The sequence below is a fragment of the Panthera tigris genome, chromosome B2 (genome assembly GCF_018350195.1).
Source record: "Panthera tigris isolate Pti1 chromosome B2, P.tigris_Pti1_mat1.1, whole genome shotgun sequence".
NCBI lineage: Eukaryota > Metazoa > Chordata > Mammalia > Carnivora > Felidae > Panthera > Panthera tigris.
Window position 1 is genome coordinate 77777398 of NC_056664.1, and position 21337 is coordinate 77798734.

Below are 21337 nucleotides of genomic sequence, written 5' to 3' on the forward strand. Positions count from 1 at the left end.
TTAACAGTTTAGTGCTAAAGTCTGGAAGAGAGCCACTGCTTAAATCTTCCCAAATCCAGTGCCCATACCTTATGTGGCAAAGGCTTTTAGAACCGTTCTTTACCATTAGGCACATAACCACTGCCTAATCATGGCGAATCATTTCATCCTTACCAGCCTCTAACATCGTCCTAAAACCTTGATCCTCTTCTAGCTTCCTTAAACTTCCAGATTTTCTTAAAACTTTTATTTCTGATCTTAAGTGTACTTTAACTGCACATAGTAAAAGATATCTTAATTATGATCCGAAATCCGAATTACACGAATTTTGTTTGCTGTGCTGTTTGTAATAAAATAATTCCACCAGCCCCTTTGGGGGAAACCTTCAAACGGATCCATGAATACAAGCCATTTAAGACACGCTTTTACACTCACAAAGATATACTGGGTAAGTAAATTTTGTTTTCCTTTGTTCTAATATTTGATAGCATTATGTGCTATTCTTTCTGCTATATTGACTTTTATCAGCTCTTCTGATCAAAGTTGCTTGTCTTGCAGGGGTGTCTGTTTGGCATGAAAAGAATATGGGTTGAAATCCAGCTTCTCTGCTTACCAGTTGTGTACCTTAGACAGTACACTTAGCCTCTCATTGTGTTTCCTTATAGAGATGTTGGGAGTCCTATATGAAGTAGGGATATTAATACCTCTCTAGCAGGTTGGTTATGAGGCTTTAACGAAATATTTGTTGGCATATTATAGTAAACAGGAGTTCTTTTTGCCCTGGCCCATACTTTGGCAACTTCCTTACACATGGTAGAGGAAATACCTCCAAGTAACACCTTAATAAATAGTGAAGCTATAACCTTTACTAGTAGCTGGTGACATAAACATAGGTAGCATGGAGATAACCTGAGAATATTTACTATACAAGCAAATCAGATTGTAATTACAGGTTTCCTTCTCTCCTTATTCCCATCAGAGTTCGTAGTCTGACTTTGAGCCTTAGAAATGTTTTCCTAAGGACTCTCCAGATACTTCTCTGACCCTCTCTTCCTTTATACCTGGTAAACTACTGATTTAATTTCACTCTTGATCTTTGAAAATATGAGGAACTAAAGAATGGAGAGTGTTTTGAAAAAACTACAGTACAGGGAGAGGTCAAATTGGAATCATCCTCTAAAAACATCAATACCCAAACTGACTTTAACTTCTAGTAAATGTTTAGTGTGACTTATTAATTACAATCTCTGGTATGATTTGGCTTTTTACACCCAGGCCAGTGGATATCCATTCTTAGATATGCATTTAATGATTGATTTCTTATGCCTTCTGAGATATTTAAATCCAGATAAGCAAAATTAAATCTAACTAGGTAGAAATTAATATTTTATATACAGTGAACTGTATTTGTCATTGACTTTTTTATTAAAAAGGTTTTTTTTAATGTTTATTTATTTTAGAGAGAGAGAGAGTGCACAAGTGGGGTTGGGGCAGAGAGAGAGGGGAGACACAGAATCTGAAGCAGGCTCCAGGCTCTGAGCTGTCAGTGCAGAGCCCAAGGTGGGGCTCAAATCCATGAACTGTGAGGTCATGAACTCAGCCCAAGTCGGCACTTAACCAGCTGAGCCACCCAGCATCCCTGTCATTGACTGTTAAGTCAATGTTCTTAATGAGTAAATTCAAGAGCATGTGGGAATGTCTGTATAAATGTTAAATGAATATTGCATAGTGCAGTAGTCCTCAACCCTAGCAGTGCACACAGCTTTTAAAACATTTGTTTTTACAGGGCACCTGGGTGGCTCAGTTGGTTAAGCCTCAGACTCTTGGCTTCAGCTCAGGTCATGATGTCATGGTACATGAGCTTGAGCCCTGCCAGCGCCGAGCCTGCTTGGGATTCTCTGTCTCCCTCTCTCTCTCTCTGCCCCTACCCCACTCGAGCTCCCCCCCCCCAAAGTAAATAAACATTTAAAAAATTTTGTTTTTACTACAAATATCTAAATACAGAGTCATTGGATTTCATATTAATTCAACATAGATCCACTAAATTAGAACCTTCAGAATCAGGCTTCAGCATGTGTTGGTTTTTTATGTTTGTTTCATATTTTAATAGTTTTTATTTGGCAATAGTTTAAGACTCACAAGTGTTAACAACAGAGTTCCCATGTATTCCTCCAGTTTCTCTCATTGATATCTTTCATAATGCTAGTATATAGTCAAAACCAGGAAATTGCTATTGGAATAATACTATTAACTCAGGTACAGAACTTATGTGCATTTTTTTCTTGTTTCATAGTTTCATGAAATTTATCACGTGTAGGGTTGTATAACCATCACCACAATCAGGACGTAGAGCTGCTCTGTCACCATAAAGGAACTCCCTTGTGTTACTCCTTACACACCCTAACCTGAACCCCTGGCAACCACTAATCTGTTCTCCATCACTATAATCTTACCCCTTTGAGATTGTTATATAAATTAAATCATATAATATATAACTTGCAAATTGGCTTTTTTCATTCAATATAATGCCCTTGAGATCCATCCAAGTTATTCTTTGTATCAGTAGTCTTTTCCTTTTTGAGTATTTTTTTTAAAGCTATGTGGGAATCCTCTTGTACAATCAGGGTTGAGAATAATATAAAATAATGGGATTTAGGCTAAAAAAGAATAATAGCAACCCACAGTTGTATCACATTTTTATGAAATTTAATACACTGATGGCCCATGCTGTCACCTTTCTTCCTAGATCTTTCATAATCATATCTGCACAGTGTTGAGCCTACAAAATATATGTCCATCTCTACTATAGTATCCTCTGCCCTCTGTTTTTAGGTTCACTGATAATCTAGTATCATAGACTCTTAATGCCACCAAACATGGATGTTTATTTGCAGGTAACAAAAACACAACTCAGACTAGACCATGCATAAAATAGAATTTCTTGGCCTTTTAACAGAGAAACCCAAGCAGGATTTGGCTCCAGGGCTTTCAATGTAGCCACACTTGCTCTCAGTGAGTTGGCCTAATTGTTTACTCCTGCAACCGGGCTTACAGGAGAGGGGAAAAGAATAAAAGTTGTCCCAGACTGCTCTATGTGGCTGTTACCTCCAGCTTAGAAATATCAGAGGGAGAGAAAAAAAAAAAAAAGCTATATTCTCCTTACTTCCTTATATAAAATCCTAGAGAAGAGCCTGGTTAGCCAGGCTGGAGCATGTGCCCAATCCTGGGCTGATTATTATGGCCTGGAGGATGGGGACAATGTGATAGGACATGCAGGATGGCTGCAGTGATTTGCAGGAACCCCCCCCCCCCCCCCCGCCTCCAGAACAACATGAAGTGAGAGAGGGACATTCTTGAGAAAAATGGTTTCTGTTACTGGAGGGAGAGCAGAGATACTGGGCAACCGCATGTGTCTACAATGGTGTCGCCAAGCTGAGCACCGTAAGAGAGACACTGCAATATAAGACATGCTTTGTAATTTTAGGAAGTTCATTGTCAAGAGCTAATCACATGAAAAGTTAATAATTCAACCAATCAAAGATGTGAGAAATAACTGGACTGAAGGGTAGGTAGCGTAAGAAGTTGGACTGGGGAGAAAGATCACTATGTGTGTGACTTGAGCACTGAAAAGGCTCGTAGCCTGCATACAAGTCCTGAGCCACCTCTGGCAGACAGAGATGGAGCTTGGCTGCAGGTCTTGCTCTATCTGTGTAGTCCTAGCTATCTGTGTAGTCCTCTAACCTATGTAGGCTTTTATTTTTTTGCCCGGGTAGGGAGGCTATCATTATGGGAATGTTATGTGGAAATTAAATGAGACCATTGACAGACAAGTACTAAACAGCTGCCCCCTTACTCCACAACTGAAACGGCTAAACCATGAAGATCTGCACATGAAGAAAGCAGGTTTCAGAGTGAAGAAAGCATTTTCTGCTGCCTCTTTCCTGAGGGAGAGAACACCAGCATCCAGAGAAGGACAAGCAGACAGGAGCAGAATAATGTGCTAATATCACTTGAATATTCCCTCACTGTCCTATTTTAGGAACACAAAATGCTCTTTTCTGTCACTTTACCTCCCCAGTTGCCTATTGTATGGCCCAAGTGTGATGACAGGAACAGACTGTCTCAAGACCCAACGGTGCTGTGAGTTCCCTCTCATTAATTACGGAAAAGTGTACCCCTTTAAAGAAAAGATTGGCATCTCCTAAAAGGGTATATCTTTTAGATAACTCTAATAAATAGGTAATAGTGAAGAAGAAAAAACAGTCTGTGGATACTTGTGATTGTTTTTCCTCAAATACACAGATATTGGGGCAAATACTCTGAATAAAGAAGAGCAATTCCAAGAGGAAATACTCAAAGAACGTATTGCAAAAGCAGAAGCTGATGTGTGGGTGCAGGTAAAAGAAACTGAATATCAACCTAAATGCATCTTTAGAGTTCTTTCACTTTTTGGATTTGTCTGAAACAATAAGCAGAACTGATTTTGAATCCTGGCTGTCTGTGGGACCTTGGGCAAGTTCTCCAACTCTGCAGTCTTGGCTTCTTCAAATGTAAAAGAGGAACAATAATATTCTATAGGACTGTTGAAAGAGTTCAGTGAAATAATGTCAGGTGCATAGGAGCTTCTTAGTAAGAGGCAGACACCATTAGGAGCTCCCTTCCTTCTAAATTGCCCCTATGTGTGGATGACTCCTGCTTTTTTTATTCTCATTGGCTTAAAACTTCCAACAACAAAAAAAGACACCCTTGTTGATAATTGTTTATTATTGCTCAATATTTAATATGTAGACCATACATTTGTGCAGTGTGAAATACCCCTGACCAAGTGCTCTTTTTTTTTTTTCCAAATGCTGTATTATCGCCTACTCTCCTTGCTCTCTTCTCTCCAAAGTCCTTGATACCTTGTCCCCGTGACTGCTGAGGGTCATAGGGGCAATTTGAGTGTATTGAGGTTCATAGTCAGATCCCAGACCCTTAACTGAAGCAAAATCTCAATCCTCCAACTTCCACTTCTTCCTGAAGAATAACATAAACGACTTCCTGAAGAGAATTATGCTCCATGAGGGCAGGACAAGCCACAGTGCTTAGAGCATTATTTCTCAGTTCCTTTATAACATAGACATCATAGCAAATGGTATTGGAACTGTCCAGCATTAGTACCAGCACAAGCTTGGTATTAAAGTACTTTGAAAGTGCAAAATTCACCAAGAGCAAAGATATATGAATAAAAATCTTAGTAGTCCTCTATCTTTATCAATAATAGTAAAATTCAAATGAATTGCAAACCATCAATTATACACCCTAATATAAGGCAATGCTTTTGTGAGTAATCTACAATTTGAATGTCATCATATCTAATGATCTGGGCACTCTCTTCAAATAAAATAATAGAACCTCTTTCTGAACACCTGATGCAGGAGGTCTGGGATGGTGCTCAGCCTCCTTTCTCAGCAAATTCTTGCTTTGTGCATCTTTCCACTTCTCTATATTTTCCAGATTTTCTGCGATGAGCATACATTAATTTGATAGTCAATCAAGCAAGAAATAAAGTGCCAAATAAAAGACAACCCAGCAGCTTATACTAAAACCCTCTTTAGCAGTTCACAAAACAGTGATGTTAGCCATGTTAGGTTGGGATGTGTTAGGGCATCTCTGGCTAAGGCAGCCAGTTTTCTGGGAGAGGTTTGAGATGGGAACGGAGCAAGTGATGAGGGGCCCCATCGTGGTTGCTAATTTTCAGTAAACATGAAAAATGTATGTTAATATAAGTGTATATATTAATATATAAATATTTATAAATTTGGACTGTTTCTTTCAAAGGCTGATAAACGCCAAAAACAAGCAATCGAGAAGGCACTTGAAGAAGCAAATGACAAACACAAAATGAATATTCAGATTCTGAAAGAAGAACATCAAAAAGACTTACAGGTTTTTATAATGGCTTGTTTGTTGTCTTTTTAAGAGTACATACATCAGTGGAAAGCTCTGGCAAAGGGAGAAGAGAAAAACAAAATCTGTAAAACCTTGATGGGTGTCTCCTGGAGGTTGGTCAGGAGACCCAGGATTTTCACAGAAGAGATGCTAGGCTCACAGATGAGAGGCAGCAGTGATGAATGGGTGCAGGAGAATCTCTGATGTATTGAACCCAAATGATGGGGTTTCAAGGCCCAAAGGAGCCATCCTGCCTGCCTTACCCACCACATCTCTTGTGCCAGCCTCTCTTCTCTCTCATGGCCCTTTTCTGGGTCCTCAAACCTGAGTGTCCCACCTCCTTCCCACCTCAGGGTCTCTGTCAGAATGTCCTTCCCCCACCTCATCAGATTTAGCTCAAACATCACTACTTTACCTGAATCAGTCTGCCCTTGACACCCTGTCCCCTTTTACACCCATCACTGCAGTTAAATAGACCGTGTGATTACTTGTTGAATGTCTGACCTGCACACGACTGTAGCCTCCATTAGGGCTTGACTCTCATTACCACTCTAGCCCGGTGTCCCACAGAGGGCCTTGACTTAGAAGTGCTCAAGTTGGTGTTGAACGAAGGAAATAGGCTGTTTTCTTCCTTCTCCTGGGCTCTCTGATTGCATCCTTTTCCCTAAATTTGCATTTACTGCAATACCAAGAGGGACCCTGAGCTGCTACTGAATATTTCCTGCAGTGCCAAAGGTCATAAAACAAAGGGTCCTCTTTGTAACCTGTAACCTGTTTGAACACACAACTGTAGGTAACTAGCAAACTTTCCAAGTAGAGGCCCAGGAATTCATTATTTAGTTCAGTACCTCAGTTACAAAAGCTGATCAAAGGAAAAGGATATAGAACTATTCTTACATGTTGGCCACAGGAGGTATAGGAAAGGACATGGTATAGATGTGACAATTCATGGTCAGAGGCTGGAGGGAAAGTGGCAGAAGTCTGGCCCCAGGTTTGGCCTAACTTAATAAGAACATAATTAACAAACAGTTCAGGGACCACTGGTCCCATTTATTCATTGTTTCAGCAATGAGCACCTACTGTATATCAGATCCTTATTTAGTCCTCAGGAAACTTGTTGGCAGCAAAGGGAGCTTTGCTTCTGGTTCCTAAAGGGTAGTGGGATCCTCCCTGCTTTGCACCAGTGGCCTGGTTCCCAAAAGGTTGGCTGCAGTGGTCCACGCCCATTCCCTTTTTCAGTTCAAAACTTGAAGAGCGTTTCTAGCATGTCTAGGCAGGCCTACTGTTCAGCTGACATCTTCCAGGATGACCATAAGCATTTAAATACTTCTCTATCAGTTGATAGATAGCCACTCGCCAAGCTCCCTAACACCTAAGTCACCCTGGCTGCTTCCCCAGTCTCCAAGACCTCCCCCAATTAAAAGGGCTACCCCTTTAAATTGGTGGGAAACTCCAAAGCTGGACCCTGCCCCAATGCTGCAGCCAGAGTATGCACATTTAAAAATTTTTTTGTTTGTTTGTTTATTTATTTATTTATTTATTTTTGAGAGAGAGAGAGAGAGAGAGAGAGAGAGAGAGACAGAGTAAGCAGGGGAGGAGCAGAGAGAGAGGGAGAGAGAAAATCCCAAGCAGGCTCCTCACTGTCAGCATGGAGCCCAATGTGGGGCTCCAACTCACAAACGGTGAGATCATGACTTGAGCTAAGTCGGACACTTAACTGACTGAGCCACCCAGGTGCCCCAGTATTTTGAATATTGCTCCTGGCATTATGTTGTGCAGATAGAAGGATAATTTAGCTGTGATGCCTGTTTTAAGGAGCTCACATTGACTGTCCCTCATATTGTCTTTGAGTGGAGTTGATACACTTAGTGCTAAAGTAGAGGAAGTCCTAAGAAAATGGAAAGGGGAAAAGTTAGAAGGAGGTTGACCTTTCTAAAATAGTTGTCTAGGGTTTGGGAACTCACATTTGTACTGCCATCTCAGGACATTTTTTATATAACAAAAGAGTGATTTATCTAAGAGGGATGCATAGGATTGTTTCAACTGTAGGATACCCAGACATAGACATCAGTACTGCTTCTCAGGGGGGTGTCTATGAACCACCTGCCTCAGAATCTGTTCACCTGGGAGCTTAACATGCAGATTTCCAGGCTCCACCTGACCTACAGAGTCAGGGGCAAGGTTTTTAACCAGCATTCTGTCTGATTCTTCTGTGTATTAAAGTTTAAGATTACCAATATATAGAGCAGAAAACCAAGCCCTTCTAAAACCAAATACCATTCAATTCTGATATGTAGAAATCACTATGTATTACTCTTTTATAACATTAAGAATTTGGCGCAAGTCTCAGATGCTTGCTGTTGAGTAAAATTTCAAGATCTTACCCAATGAACAGACATTATTTTGAAAAGATTTTTATATTAACTTATTCAAATACAATAATATTAAAAAGCAAATGATGAAATGGAACCTAAGGTAAAATCAGAGTAGAAAATATGATGAAGTCAGGAGTGAATTTGAAACTTAAAATTGTATGTGTGCATGAGTTCCTGTGCAATTTTCACTATTTGGGCCTTGAGCTTTCTGGCAGTCAATGCAAAGATGAAAATTCAATGAATCACCATATCCATTAGGTAAAAACAAATCAGATAGAGAGGCCCAGATATTCCTGCATGTGATAGCTGAGAGAAACTTCTCCTAAGGGAGCCGTTGTGTCATAAATGTCTGTCAAACATCTGCACAGTAAATATGATGGGTTTCATGAGGCTGTTTCTTACAATATCTCAATATATGAGCTGATTTACTCAAAATGCATTTCAGTAAAGTAATTTAACTGGGAGGCTTTCCATTGAATAAGAACACTGCCAAATAGTCACTGAATTATTTTTGTAGCTTTAAATATATATCCCACATGCTTTGTGAGGCAGTAAAATGATTTTGCTTTTAATACATCATTACATAAAGGAAGGACTCCATTTTAGTTCTTTGAATCCAAGTTCAGAACCCAGCCAAAATAAAGGGCTGGGGTGTCATTTTTAAATTCTATGATTCAAATAAAAATATTTTATGTACTACTTCATTTATCTAAAGCTCAACCATTCAGCCCTTTCAATTACTGAGAATACACTTGAAAACCCAGAAATAATTTAAAATATCCCCTGGGAATTTAAATAAAGGCCTCTGACTACAAGACAGAAACTCAGGCTTATTACTCATAGCAGAACCTTTCCATTCCCCACTCAAATGTTATTTACACTTACTTGACAGCCTGAGCCCAACAGATGTGGCTGCTCAACTTCACAAATCCAAAATAGATTAAATGCCAGCAACTAGAAATGACAAAAAGGAGCTCACAGACAGCAGTTAGAACAGAGAGTTCTCAGCACAATAGCATGTGAAGAACAAGAAACATTACAAAAACCAGGTATCAGGTCTCCAAAAGCAAAGCAGTCTGGGGTCATTCATAACTGAGACAGGGAACCCAATAAACTTGAACGATTACTAAACGTAGTACAAAGTATTTAGCTCAATACAATCATTCTCCTTTATCTACCAGCCTAGATCACCAAGAAATGTTAAAGTGTGTTCACTCTACTCTTTTTATGAAGTAAGGTAGATGTCACAGACATTTAGAAATATTTCCATTCAAAGTGTTTTATTACCAAAAAGTTCTAGTCCTTTAAGAGACAAAGCCTTCTGTAGTATGGAAAACCTAGCTGGCATTTCTAAACAGCCAATGTTTCCCTTAAAAAATTTTTTCTAAATACATGAACTGAGGCCACTCTGGAGAGATTCTTAAAGTTGTTTTCTGTTGTTTTATTCATTTTTTTAAAAATTTTCACCCTTGAAGTAGCCAAAGTGAGAAGTTGAAGACTTTCTTTCTCTTGAAAAAAACTGTAGTCTAACAAACATTTTAATTGTTGAGACACTTTTTTCTGCAAAGCTAAAATGATTTCAGTTTCCCATGAGATGTAGAGTTCAAAAGAAAGAGAGAGAGAAAGCAAGCAGTCATGCTCACTGTAATTAGAAGGTTGTACGGGGTGTCTGGAATGAAAATACACTGATGAATCTCTTGAAGGACCCTAGCATCACGGCCAACAATGAAGCAAGAAACTGACATTAAGAACTCTGCTTTCTGTTCCTAGTTCTTTGACTGACTCACTATGAGAAATAACTTAATTTCTTTATGCTCTCTTGTTATCCCTGAAATAGAGATAAAAATTTATGTTCAAATGTAAGTTTTGAAACTCTAGACAGAATTGATTGTTGCCTCCTTTCTTGCATAAAACACTCATTGCATGATTAAGTTGCTGGTTTCCTCCATGAGACAGTGAGCCCTTGAGGAGGAAGATTCTAGCCTTCTTATGTTTGTAGTGTGTGGGCCCAGCAGGTGCCTGGCACACAGCGGAGTTGGTTGGCATTTCCAGAATGGTTACAGGGTTTTCTTTGAGAATCTGTTTTTCTTGAGTCCTGGTCTGACTAGTGCCTCCTCACTTTACTTGGCCAAAGGCATCCACAGGTCCTTCTGCCCTGGAGTAATGGAGCATTTGTTCCTGTCCCTTTTGTGAACAAGAGAGGACCCCTCAACGCTAGTGAGCTGGAATGCCCAAATGGCAGGAGGACCGGCCAGCAAGCTCCTGTGACTAGAGTAATGGGCAACTGTTAGCTCTCTGAGTTCAGGCTCCCCCTCCCCCCCACACCCAGGAGACACTTTGGAGGCACAGTCATTATTTCTGTCATTTTCCAGGAATGACTTCTTAACAGAATCATATTATGTATTTCTAATTATGTGTAAAGATAATATGACACTATAGGATTTGGGACAATCAAGGAAAAAGAGACAGACCTATTTTTCCTTTTTGCATATTCCCTTCTAATATTACCTAAATAAATATTTATGCTATATAGTTTGCACATTTCTGGTGCATAATATAAATGGAAGTTTTCCATATTATACACACTCTTCTTTTAAATCATCAGTGTTCACCGGTGCACATTCCAGCAGGTTAATGAACTATGATTTGAATAACCTCTTAGTGTGCATTTTTAGACATCAAAGCTGTAACATCTAAAGCTGTCAAACTGTTTCTCAAAGGAAATGGCAGCTAAAACCAAGATAGAGATTCACCAAAACATGGAAGATGAACTACAGAGAGAACACCTGGCTGCAGAACAACGCATGGTGCATAGAATCCAAAGGATTGTGATGGAGTGCCACAGGGAGAAGGTCCAGGCTGTGGAGAAGGCCAGGGCTGAAGAGAGACAGATGGCCCAGGAGGCAATCCAGGCCCAGAAAAGGTATTCCAGAGAACACATTTGCAAATCAGTATCTTACTCTGGCCAAATCTACTGGGAGAAAGGGTAAGGTTGAGGCACATATTTCCCAGGGGCATAGAGAGAGGGAGACACAGAATCTGGAGCAGGCTCCAGGCTCTGAGCTGTCAGCACAGAGCCCGACGTGGGACTCGAACACACAAAGCACGGGATCATGACCTGTGCCAAGTCAGACACTCAACCAACTGAACCATCCAGGTGCCCCTGTGTTTCTACATTTTTTAAAGTTTATTTATTTAGCTTGAGAGAGAGAGAAAAAGCACGAGTGGGGGAGGTGCAGAGAGAGGAAGACAGAGAATCCTTTTTTGCATAAAACATTCATTGCACGATTAAGTTGCTGGTTTCCTCCACGAGACAGTGAGTACTCGAGGAGACTCTGAGCTGTCAGCACAGAGCCCAACGCAAGTCTCAAACTCATGAACTGTGAGATCATGACCCAGGCTGAAGTTGGATGTTTAACCGACTGAGCCACCCAGGCGCTCCTGTGTTTTTACATTTTTATTATGGAATATATCAAGCATAGAGAACAATATATAATACATTGTATAATGTGTGTGTATGTGTGTATGGTTTAAACAAAAATAACATGAATATTCAATGACCTACCACTCATCTGAAGAAACCGAAAATTGCTAACACTTCTAAAGTTCCCACGTGAAGCTCCTCAATCATTTTTCCTTCCTCTCCACACTCTCAAGAGATAACTACCATCGTAAATAATGTGTTTTTCCTTCTGATTCTCCAGTTTTAAGAGGCTAAGGAGAGAAATCAACAAATATTTCCCCATAAACACATAAAAGGCAATCTTCACATTCTCTAGCTGGTATCATACACTAGCATGGATGTGTTACTTTTGGTCTTTTTCTTATTACACAAGTAATACACGCTATAAATAAAATTGACACTTTGGAAATATATAGGGCAAAACTTGTTAAGCCCTGACTTACTGCTTTCCTACCCTCTCTGTCTCCCAAGGACTTCATTTTAAATAATGGGTCTGTCTCATTCGTGTCCTTTTGATGAACTATAGCCTTATGCTTTACATAATCACAAATACTTTTTACATAAATCAGATCACTTGTTTTTAAGAGTACCAAAGTAATCATTTTTTAAAAATGTTTTTTATTGGGGCATCTGAGTAATTCAGTTGGTTAAGCGGCTGGCTTTGGCTCAGGTCATGATCTCACAGTTCGTGAGTTTGAGCCCTGCATTGGCTCTGTGCTGACAGCTTGGAGCCTGGAGCCTGCTTTGGATTCTGTGTCTCCCTCTCTCTCTGCTCCCCCCCACCCCCGCTTGTGCTCTGTCTCTCTCTCTCTCTCTCTCTCTCTCTCAAAAATAAATAAACATTAAAAAAAATTAATGTTTATTTATTTATCTTGAGAGACAGAAAGAGAGAGAGAGCAGACATGAGCACAAGCAGGAGACAGGTAGAGAGAGAGGGAGAGAGAGAATCCCAAGCAGGCTCCACCCTCAGCACAGGGCCAAATGCAGGGCTCAATCTCATGACTGTGAGATCATGACCTGAGCTGAAATCAAGAGTTGGATGCTTAACCGACTGAGCCACCCATGTGCCCCCAAAGTAACCATTATTACGTATTCAATGAACATTTGATGGAATTGGCCAGTTTTAACAGGACAACAGTCAGGATCCCTAGTGATTATTGGGACCAAGAAAAAAACCACAGTTTCCAGGTGTTAAGTGACTTGCCTAAGATCACATGGCTGCAGCAGCAGAACCAGGACTGAAACCTCTGTTTGCCATCTAGTCTAGGACTTGTCTCTTTTGCTTTGCTCTTTGACTTAATGAACAAATCGATTTGTGTGTAGTTAATGGGTAAAAATCTTCTATGTTAGAACTGTTTAGAGCAGGGCCAAAGGTAAAGTCCTCTAAGAATCTTATTTTGCAGATAAGTAAAAATGAAGGCTGCAGCTGTGGCTGTTTCAGTGGTACCTTTCTTCATGCATAGGCTATAAATCATCATTGAGGCAAAAGAAGAAGAAGGTAAAAGAGGATTCTGGGAGAAAGGTAGAGAAGGCGGTAACTCCCAAATGAGTTGTGGTCTGATGTGGTGAAAGGTAGTATCCTCCTCTCCCTTCTCCCCGCCCTGCATCTACAGGAAGTCCGCTCCTCCTATAGGGGCTTCTGGAACCACTCCTCATGTACCTGCAGTGTCTGCTCCTTCCCTCACTCTGTTGCCTTCACCACCACGACCCCCCCCCGCCCCCTCCCCACTGCCCCAGCCCTTTCTTCTCTGAGGTTTGAATAGAATATTTTCAATGACTGCCTTTTATTAAATCAGTTGACTGAAATTAGGGAACTGCCATGTCTGTTGTTTACGTGTATCCAACTGGAGTGTCCATTTTGTTCATTAATGTATTCCAAATGCCTGGAAGAGAGCTTGGCACAGGGTATGCATTCTTTAAATATTTATTAAACATGGGGGGCCTGGGTGGCTCAGTTGGTAAACATCTGACTCTTGTTTTCGGCCCAGGTCATAATCTCACAGTTCATGAGTTTGAGCCCAGAGTCAGGCTCTTCACTGGCAGCGTGGAGCCTACTTGGGATTCAATCTCTCTCTCTCTCTCTCTCTCTCTCTCTCTCTCTCTCTCTGCTCCTTCCCTGCTCCCTTACTGTCTCTCAAAATAAATAAACTTAAAAAATATATTTATTAACAAAGTTTCAAATCTGTTCTAATTAGCTGAACTCACTCTGCAGTACATCAGATCTTATTTCTAGACATTGCTACATTCTAGTGTTCCTTAGAGTATTTGCAGAAACCAATACATGGAGAAGGACCAGTGTTTAGAATTCAACTGTAGATCTTTTATTTGACTAGAAACTATCAAGACTTAAGTATTCTGAACACATACATATTATGACAAATATGTTAAATTCACAGAAAACGTTTTTGTGGACTGGGGTGATTAGATTCTAAATAGATTATCTAGGAGACACCATACTCTTTTGCTGGAAGGAAGGAGGGGAGGAAGAAAAAAAAGCAAGCAAGCAAGCAGGCAGGCAAGCTTTGCCTGGAAAGGTTCTTCTAAGTGTTTTCTAGTCCAAGACAAAGGCGTGAATGAAGTGGCTGCTCAGGAATTTTTGTGGTCATGGCTCTAATTCCTAATGATAGCTACCTTTTATTTAACACCTAGCACATGCAAGGCCCTTTGTGTGCTTCTCACTGAATTCTTATATACCTTCCTGAGGGATTCTATCATTCTCCATATCTTCAGATGAAAACTCTGAGACTTAAGAGAGAGACTGAGCAACCTCATTTAGAGGTCATGTAGAGAAGGTCATGTAGAGGAGAGGTGACAGAGCCTGATGTGAACCCTGGTCTATATGATACCAAAGCTTATGACCTTCCATTATACTACCCTTCTCATTTCACCAGAGCTTATAAAGTGTCTTCTGTGGATATGGTCCTGAGTTCTAGTGTAAGGAAATAAGGGTATTTCTTCAACATGTGAAGTCACGAAAGCATGGCTGCCCCACAGACCAAGGCTAGATGGGCAGGTACAAAGAACATGTAAGTGCCGGGAAAGCCCTGGAATGGTCAAGTAACAAGGGTGCAAGCTGTGCGGTGAGGTAGGTTTGTTGGAGGCAGTTAGTCTTGGGTTGGGACTTGGAAGGAAGGAGATCCCATTTGTGAAAGACTGAAAAGAGTGAGGACAGCATGAGCAAACATGTAGAGGGGAAAGTGGGTAGTGTAATGATGCAGAACCAAGGGAAGGTTAAGAATACAAACAACCCTGAGATATAAATGCACTGCTGAAAGGTGGTCTCTGGAGATGCGCCCACAACCAAACCTATATAATGCCTGTCGCCTCAGTTTGAGGGTATCACTAACCCTGAAAGACCAGGTTTCCAATTTCCTTTTCTTTTTTTAAATTTTTAATGTTTATGTATTTTGAGAGAGAGAGAGAGAGAGAGAGAGAGAGACAGGCAGAGAGAGAGAGAGAAAAAGAGAGAGAGAGAGAGAGAATGAGTGGGGGAGGGTCAGAGAGAGAGGGAGAGAATCCCAAATAGGCTCCACGCTGTCAGTGCAAGAGCTGACGTGGGGCTTGATCCTACAAACTGTGAGACCATGACCTGAGCCGAAATCAAGAGTTGGATGCTTAGCCAACTGAGCCACCCGGGTGCCCTTTGGTTCCCAGCTTCTCAGGCAGATAATCAGAATATATTTTCCTCACAACACAATGGTTATAACTGATTAAGATAGTGCTAACAGTCCTATAGTTCAAGTGAAAAAATGGATTAATAGCTTATTGTGGGCACATCAGGCAAATTTTCAACATCACCCTAAATACCTGATGACAAATGAGTTTGGGGAACAAATCCCTTTATAATTTAGGAATTGAAGAAATGGGGAAATGAAGCATTGGTTCATCCTGATATAAGAGAGCCAGGATTTTTACTGATAGACATAGAAAGGAGGTTGAAAAGTGTACTCTTAGCAAAATATATGGGGAAAATGAAAAGTTCACTTAATAGGTAGAAGGGAAGGAATGGACAGATATTATTCTTTAAACTTGTGAGCTATATACTTGTACCATTTCAACAGTGTCCCCAAAAAAGTGAGAGAAGGAGTTAAGAGAGGCCCTAAAGAGCAAAGCACAAATCAATTGCTGGTATGGTTTTTCCATGCTTCATTTTTTCCCCAAGAGTCTAATGAGGTTGGATTATTATATATTAGTCTCTATTTTTTATTTAGCAATCTACGTTTTTAAAGTTTTTTTTAATCTTTATTTATTTTTGAGAGACAGACTGCGAGCAGGGATGGGGCAGAGAGAGAGGAAGACACAGAATCCAAAGTACGTTCCAGGTTCTGAGCTGTCAGCACAAAGCCTGAAGTGGGGATCAAACTCACGAAAACAAGTTAATGACCTGAGCCAAAGTCAGACGCTTAACTGACTGAAACACCCAGGCACCCCAATAATCTATTTTTCTTCTCTGAGAACCCATTTTATAAAATATCAGACTGAATCATATATATATATATATATATATATATATATACACACACACACACACACACACACACACACACACACATACACACACACATATAGGACACATACTAAATTTATTCAAAAATAGTTCATTTCTGGCCAGCACTACATGTAAATATGGTATGTAATTCTGAAATTCCAAGAATAGAGCCTCATAAAATTAGAGATGGCAGATAGACCCCACCACTTACAGAAAGAAGCATAAACATTCACATCATGTCAGAGGGGCATTGGAGGTCATCGAGTTGAACCTGCCATCCCTTTTGTTGGATGCCTGCCAGGCACTGGGGAGCCTCCCGAGTGCTTCTGTAACAGGAATTTTGCAGGTGGTTGAAGTGGTTGGTTAAAATGCCGAATGCCTCTTCTTGTCATGTGCTTCCTAATGTGGATCCAAAATGTGCTCAGTCTCATCCTCACATCCACACTTGGCTTCTCACTCTCTGCGTAGTGATCCTTCTGAGACTTGAGAAGAGAGAGAGATTGTCCAAGCTTTCATTTGGAGGAGAAAAGAAAAAAACAAAAAGTACTAAGCCAGTTACTTTAGTCTTTCCTCATATGATATGATTTCTAGGCCCTCTTTTGAGAAAAAAAAATTATGGGTAATTTGTATTAAAAAATACTTAATTTAATTTTTTTGAAGAGAGAGAGTGAGTAGGGGAGAGGGGCAGAGGGGGAGAGAGAGAGAATCTAAAGCAGGACAGGTAGTAAGTACTTAGTAAATGTTAACCCTTGTTATTAACCATAGATACAGCCTGACTGGTGGGAAAAGGGAGAAGAGAGACATAGCATTGCAGCTAGAGAGGTGAGGGGACAACTGATGTTTACCTCAAGATTGGGGAAGTTGGCCACGTTTGAAAGTCAAGTTGAAAGAATTGGAGACAATGAGAGAATTGTATCTTAGAAGAAAGCAGTTAGAAGAAGGGCAGATGCCAAGTCTTGGGAAGATTGTGTTAGACTAGGAGGCGGGGGGGGGGGGAGGATTTTCATTAACAACCCTAAATATTTGAACCACATCTGTAAATTACTTGATTCTCTAATCTTTAGAGGTTCTACTCAAACTAGTTAACCCAAGGCATCCACCAGAGTATATTGCAGCAGCTAAAAGCTTTCGACCTGGACTCAGACTGCCTAGGTTGCTCATTTTGCCACTTTACTAATTAAGTGAAATTGGGCAAATTACTTGACCTCTCCAAGCCTGTTTCCTCATCAGTAAAATAGGTGTAATAATAGATATACCTCATGGGATTTGTTCTGAGGAAATATTGTGCAAATATATATATGGGATGCTCATTTACTTGCCTTGCCTTGGACACGGTAAGAATTCAAAACAGTTGGCTGCTATAAATTTCATATAATTAAATACATAACAACCAGAGGTCTGTGAACTCGTTCAGCAGTGGTTCTCAAAGTGTGATCCCAGGACTGCTCAGTGTCCCTAACACCCTTTCAGGGGGTTCTTGAGGTCAAAGTATTTTCTTGATAATACTAAGATGTTATTTGCCTTTTCACTCTCATTACCTCACAAGTATATAGTGGCATTTTATATGGTTTTATGATGTATGATGTCACAACAGATTGAAACAATATGACAAATCCATCTTCCTTGCTTTTAAGCTAGACAAGTAAAGAGTTTACAAGAAGAAATGTGCAATTATGCCACTTTTCTCACCAATTAAAAAAAATTAAGTTTATTTATTCATTTTGAGAGAGACACAGAGCAATCAGGGGAGGGGCAGAGAGAGGGAGAGAGAGAGAATCCCAAGCAGGCTCCACACTGTCAGCATAGAGCCCAAAGTGGGGCTTGAACTCATAAACCATGAGATCATGACCTGAGCCAAAACCAGAGTCAGACGCTCAACCAGCTGAGCCACCCAGGCACGCCTTTACCATTTTTTTTAATTTGGAAAATACATTTTTCATAAAAGGTAAGTTAATTACATTTAATAGATTTAATCATACCTTACATAAATTTATGAATATTTTTTAAATGTCTCACTTTTAATTATAATACTATCAGTGCCACTAGATATAATCCACATAAACAAAAGTCGTTTGGGTTCTTTGATCATTTTAAGAGTCAAAAGGTGTTTTGAGACCAAAAGGTTCAGGCGACTATCATAGAGTATTGTTCAGATAAAACTATGAGTACAATTTTCTCCCCTCTGGCTAAAGGGAAGTGCTGGACTGATACAGAGAAATACTTTCTCTAGGGGTTTGGATCTCTGACCCTACATTTCTTCATTTTTACACATTGCATTCATATTTTTCTAGCCAGAGAGGACTCAGGTCCCTAAAACTACCAGATACTCGGCTAGTAGGCCTCGCCTTAGCCTCCAGCGGGAAACTCAGTGAGTGACCTCCCTGCTTGAAAAATGTTTTTGAATTGTTGACAGCTAATGCAGTCCAAAAGCTCATTTCTACCTGCCTGTCTCAGACTGGTGGCTCATCTAAACAATGCAATAATGTCTCATCCATCTTAGGTGAAAGGCAACATCTTTTTGTTTTTAGCGGCTAACCCATCTAACTTATAAATCCATATCTTTTGTAGAATGGCCATGGAGGAACTTTTGAATACTGGTATAACAGCTATGAAGGATCAAAAGAAGAACGTGAGCCAACTGATAAAAGAAAAAGAACATGAAATGAACGTCTACTATTGCATGGCTCAGAGGCAGAAGCAAGAAGAGGTTCAGGAAGTACTCCAAGAGGCAGAGAAGACACATCAGGCCACACTTGGAAATGTGATGGATAAGCTGGTTAACACCCAGGGGGAGCTGCTGTCCATAGTGAAACAACTAGGCATCATGACAAATTGGAAGGATTTCCTGGAGGAGGAATTGCAGGAAACAAGGGCAGCATTTCAAAAATACATCAATTATACATTTCCTAAGCTTTCACCAGGACATGCAGATTTTATTCTGCCAGAAAGAAAGAAAACACCTTCCAATCTTATTATTGAGGAGAATGAAACAACTCTTGGTTAGAAGAAGTCTTTAACTGAAATTTCACTACAAAGCCATTGTTCCGAACACTAAATAAATGAACTCAAAAACCATTTATTGATTCCCAGTTACGTGCAGGGTACAACAGGCTGTGGGCATTTTGATGGAAAACCAAAATACTCAAAAAGCACATTCCAGGCTACATTGAGTTCTAAATCTAACTGAGGAGAGAAAAAAGTAAGAGGGACCAAAACTATTTAGGAGGGGAGAAGGTTTCTTGGAAGAAGTCCAAAGAAACTTCTGTTAACTGGCTTTATTCATGTCTACATCAGACAGGTAACTAGTTTAGAAATTGTTGCCATTGAAAACAAGTTAAGAGTCATCCTTTTAGATTGTTCCCATTGTGGAGAGGTGTGTTAACGTCCAGTAAAGACTGTTTTTTGGTGAACTGCAACAGCATTGTAGGGAAAAAAAGCAATTTCCCTCAAATCCAGTAAGATAACATTTAAATTCTGGGAGCCCTATATAAGATAATTCAGAGAGGATTCATTTATATTGGTCAGTTGTGAAAGAAAAATACATCTTTATTTATTTATTTATTTATTTATTTATTTATTTATTTATTTAAACTTTTTAGAGAGAGAGAGAGCACGTGAGTGGGGCAGAGGGGCAGAGAGGCAGAGGGAGAGACAGAGAATCGTAAACACGTTCCACACTCAGTGTGGAGCCCAATGCAGGGCTCAATCCCAGGACCCTAGGATCATGACCTGAGCCGAAATAAAGAGCTGGACTCTCAATCACCCAGGCATCCCGAAAAATACATCTTTAGAGGTCAGTCTCCTGCTTCAGGAATAGGAAGTCTTCTTGTATCTATACTCGAGCCCAAGAGTGCTTTGAACCCACCTTCTTTGGGTTAAAATGCAGAAAACTTAAGTACCACAATGCTCAGGATCAATACATGTCAACATCTACTAAATTCGAATGAAAGAAAACCCAAGCCATACTAACTTCTCTAAAAATCTATCCACTCTGATGTAACATCCTTAAATTATTCATCACCAACTTATGTTGGTGGCTTTGAAACAACAACTTGGAAAGCATTTTTCAGTAAATTAACAAGTACTGTTCTTGAGCAAGCCTTAAGTAGATTTGTTTACATTGACCATTCTTCAATTTCTGAATGGTAAAAATGGCAATTTGTTTACAATTGCATAATGGACTACACTCTCCTCAGTATGTAGCTTCCTGATATTGCAGGACCAGAGCAATTCCTACTAACTGATTGCCTGCTTGCTGGAAGTACTAACATTTATATAGTGCTCTTTGCAGCTTTTTCATTTACTTTCTTCTTACAACAATCCGTGAGAGAGACAGGACAGGCATCTGTTACCCTATTTTTTTACAGATAACAAAATAAAAACTACTGTGTGTTCAGATATTTACATATGCGAAACACTTTAAAAACATTATTCTCAATCCTCACAATGACTTTTGAAACTAATTATTCTTGTCCCCTATTTATAGAGGGAAACTTAGGCTAGGGAGGTTTAATAATTTTCCCCAGAGCACACAACTAATGACAGAGCTAAGGTTCAAAATATTACAAGGCACAGGCACATGGATGCAGCGAGAGAGAGAGAGAGACCTAAGGTTTTTCAGAATCCAGTGGATATAACAGCAGTCAACACTAGGAAGTGCTAGTGTGTGCCAGGCACGCTGAACATGGCACATAAGAGGACTCATTCATTTTCACAGCAGTCTGTGAAAGGTACAAACCAGTAACACAGTCACAGATAGGTTAACTTTCTAAGTCATGCAGCTTGTCATAGTCACAGCCACAGAGTGTGGGTCTTCAGTCCATGGTTTTAGTCATTATTTTGTTCAGCCTGAACGCCAAGGCTTTGGTGTCTGCTGGGTACTCTGCAAGTCTGTGTCGTGTCTTTGTGGATTCTGTGATGAGGACAGGAAGAACGTGGCATGTTCTCTATGTCATACATTATTTTTGTCTCGTAGAAGTCAGAGGAAGTCATACCTAACATTGTCGTATCTGAATTATTGGAGTCATCTACCAGATTCAAATGTGACCACATACCATAGGGGAACAGAAGGAAACTGTCTTCTGAAGGGATTCACTTTAT

General features: G+C 40.0%; 1 protein-coding gene across 2 annotated transcripts; it reads left to right on the forward strand.

The window, feature by feature from the left end:
* CB2H6orf163 (chromosome B2 C6orf163 homolog) lies at positions 1 to 19312 on the forward strand. Of its 2 annotated transcripts, none has more exons than XM_007076912.3 (5): positions 1 to 427; positions 4282 to 4376; positions 5800 to 5907; positions 11006 to 11208; positions 18806 to 19312. In XM_007076912.3, the coding sequence occupies exons 1-5, from the start codon at positions 280 to 282 to the stop codon at positions 19239 to 19241; spliced, it is 990 nt and encodes a 329-aa protein (XP_007076974.2). In that variant the 5' UTR covers positions 1 to 279; the 3' UTR covers positions 19242 to 19312. The 2 variants fall into 2 exon arrangements, with proteins under 2 accessions (XP_007076974.2, XP_042841253.1); XM_042985319.1 differs by lacking the exon at positions 1 to 427 and adding an exon at positions 4068 to 4119.
* Positions 19313 to 21337: the final 2025 nt, after the last annotated feature.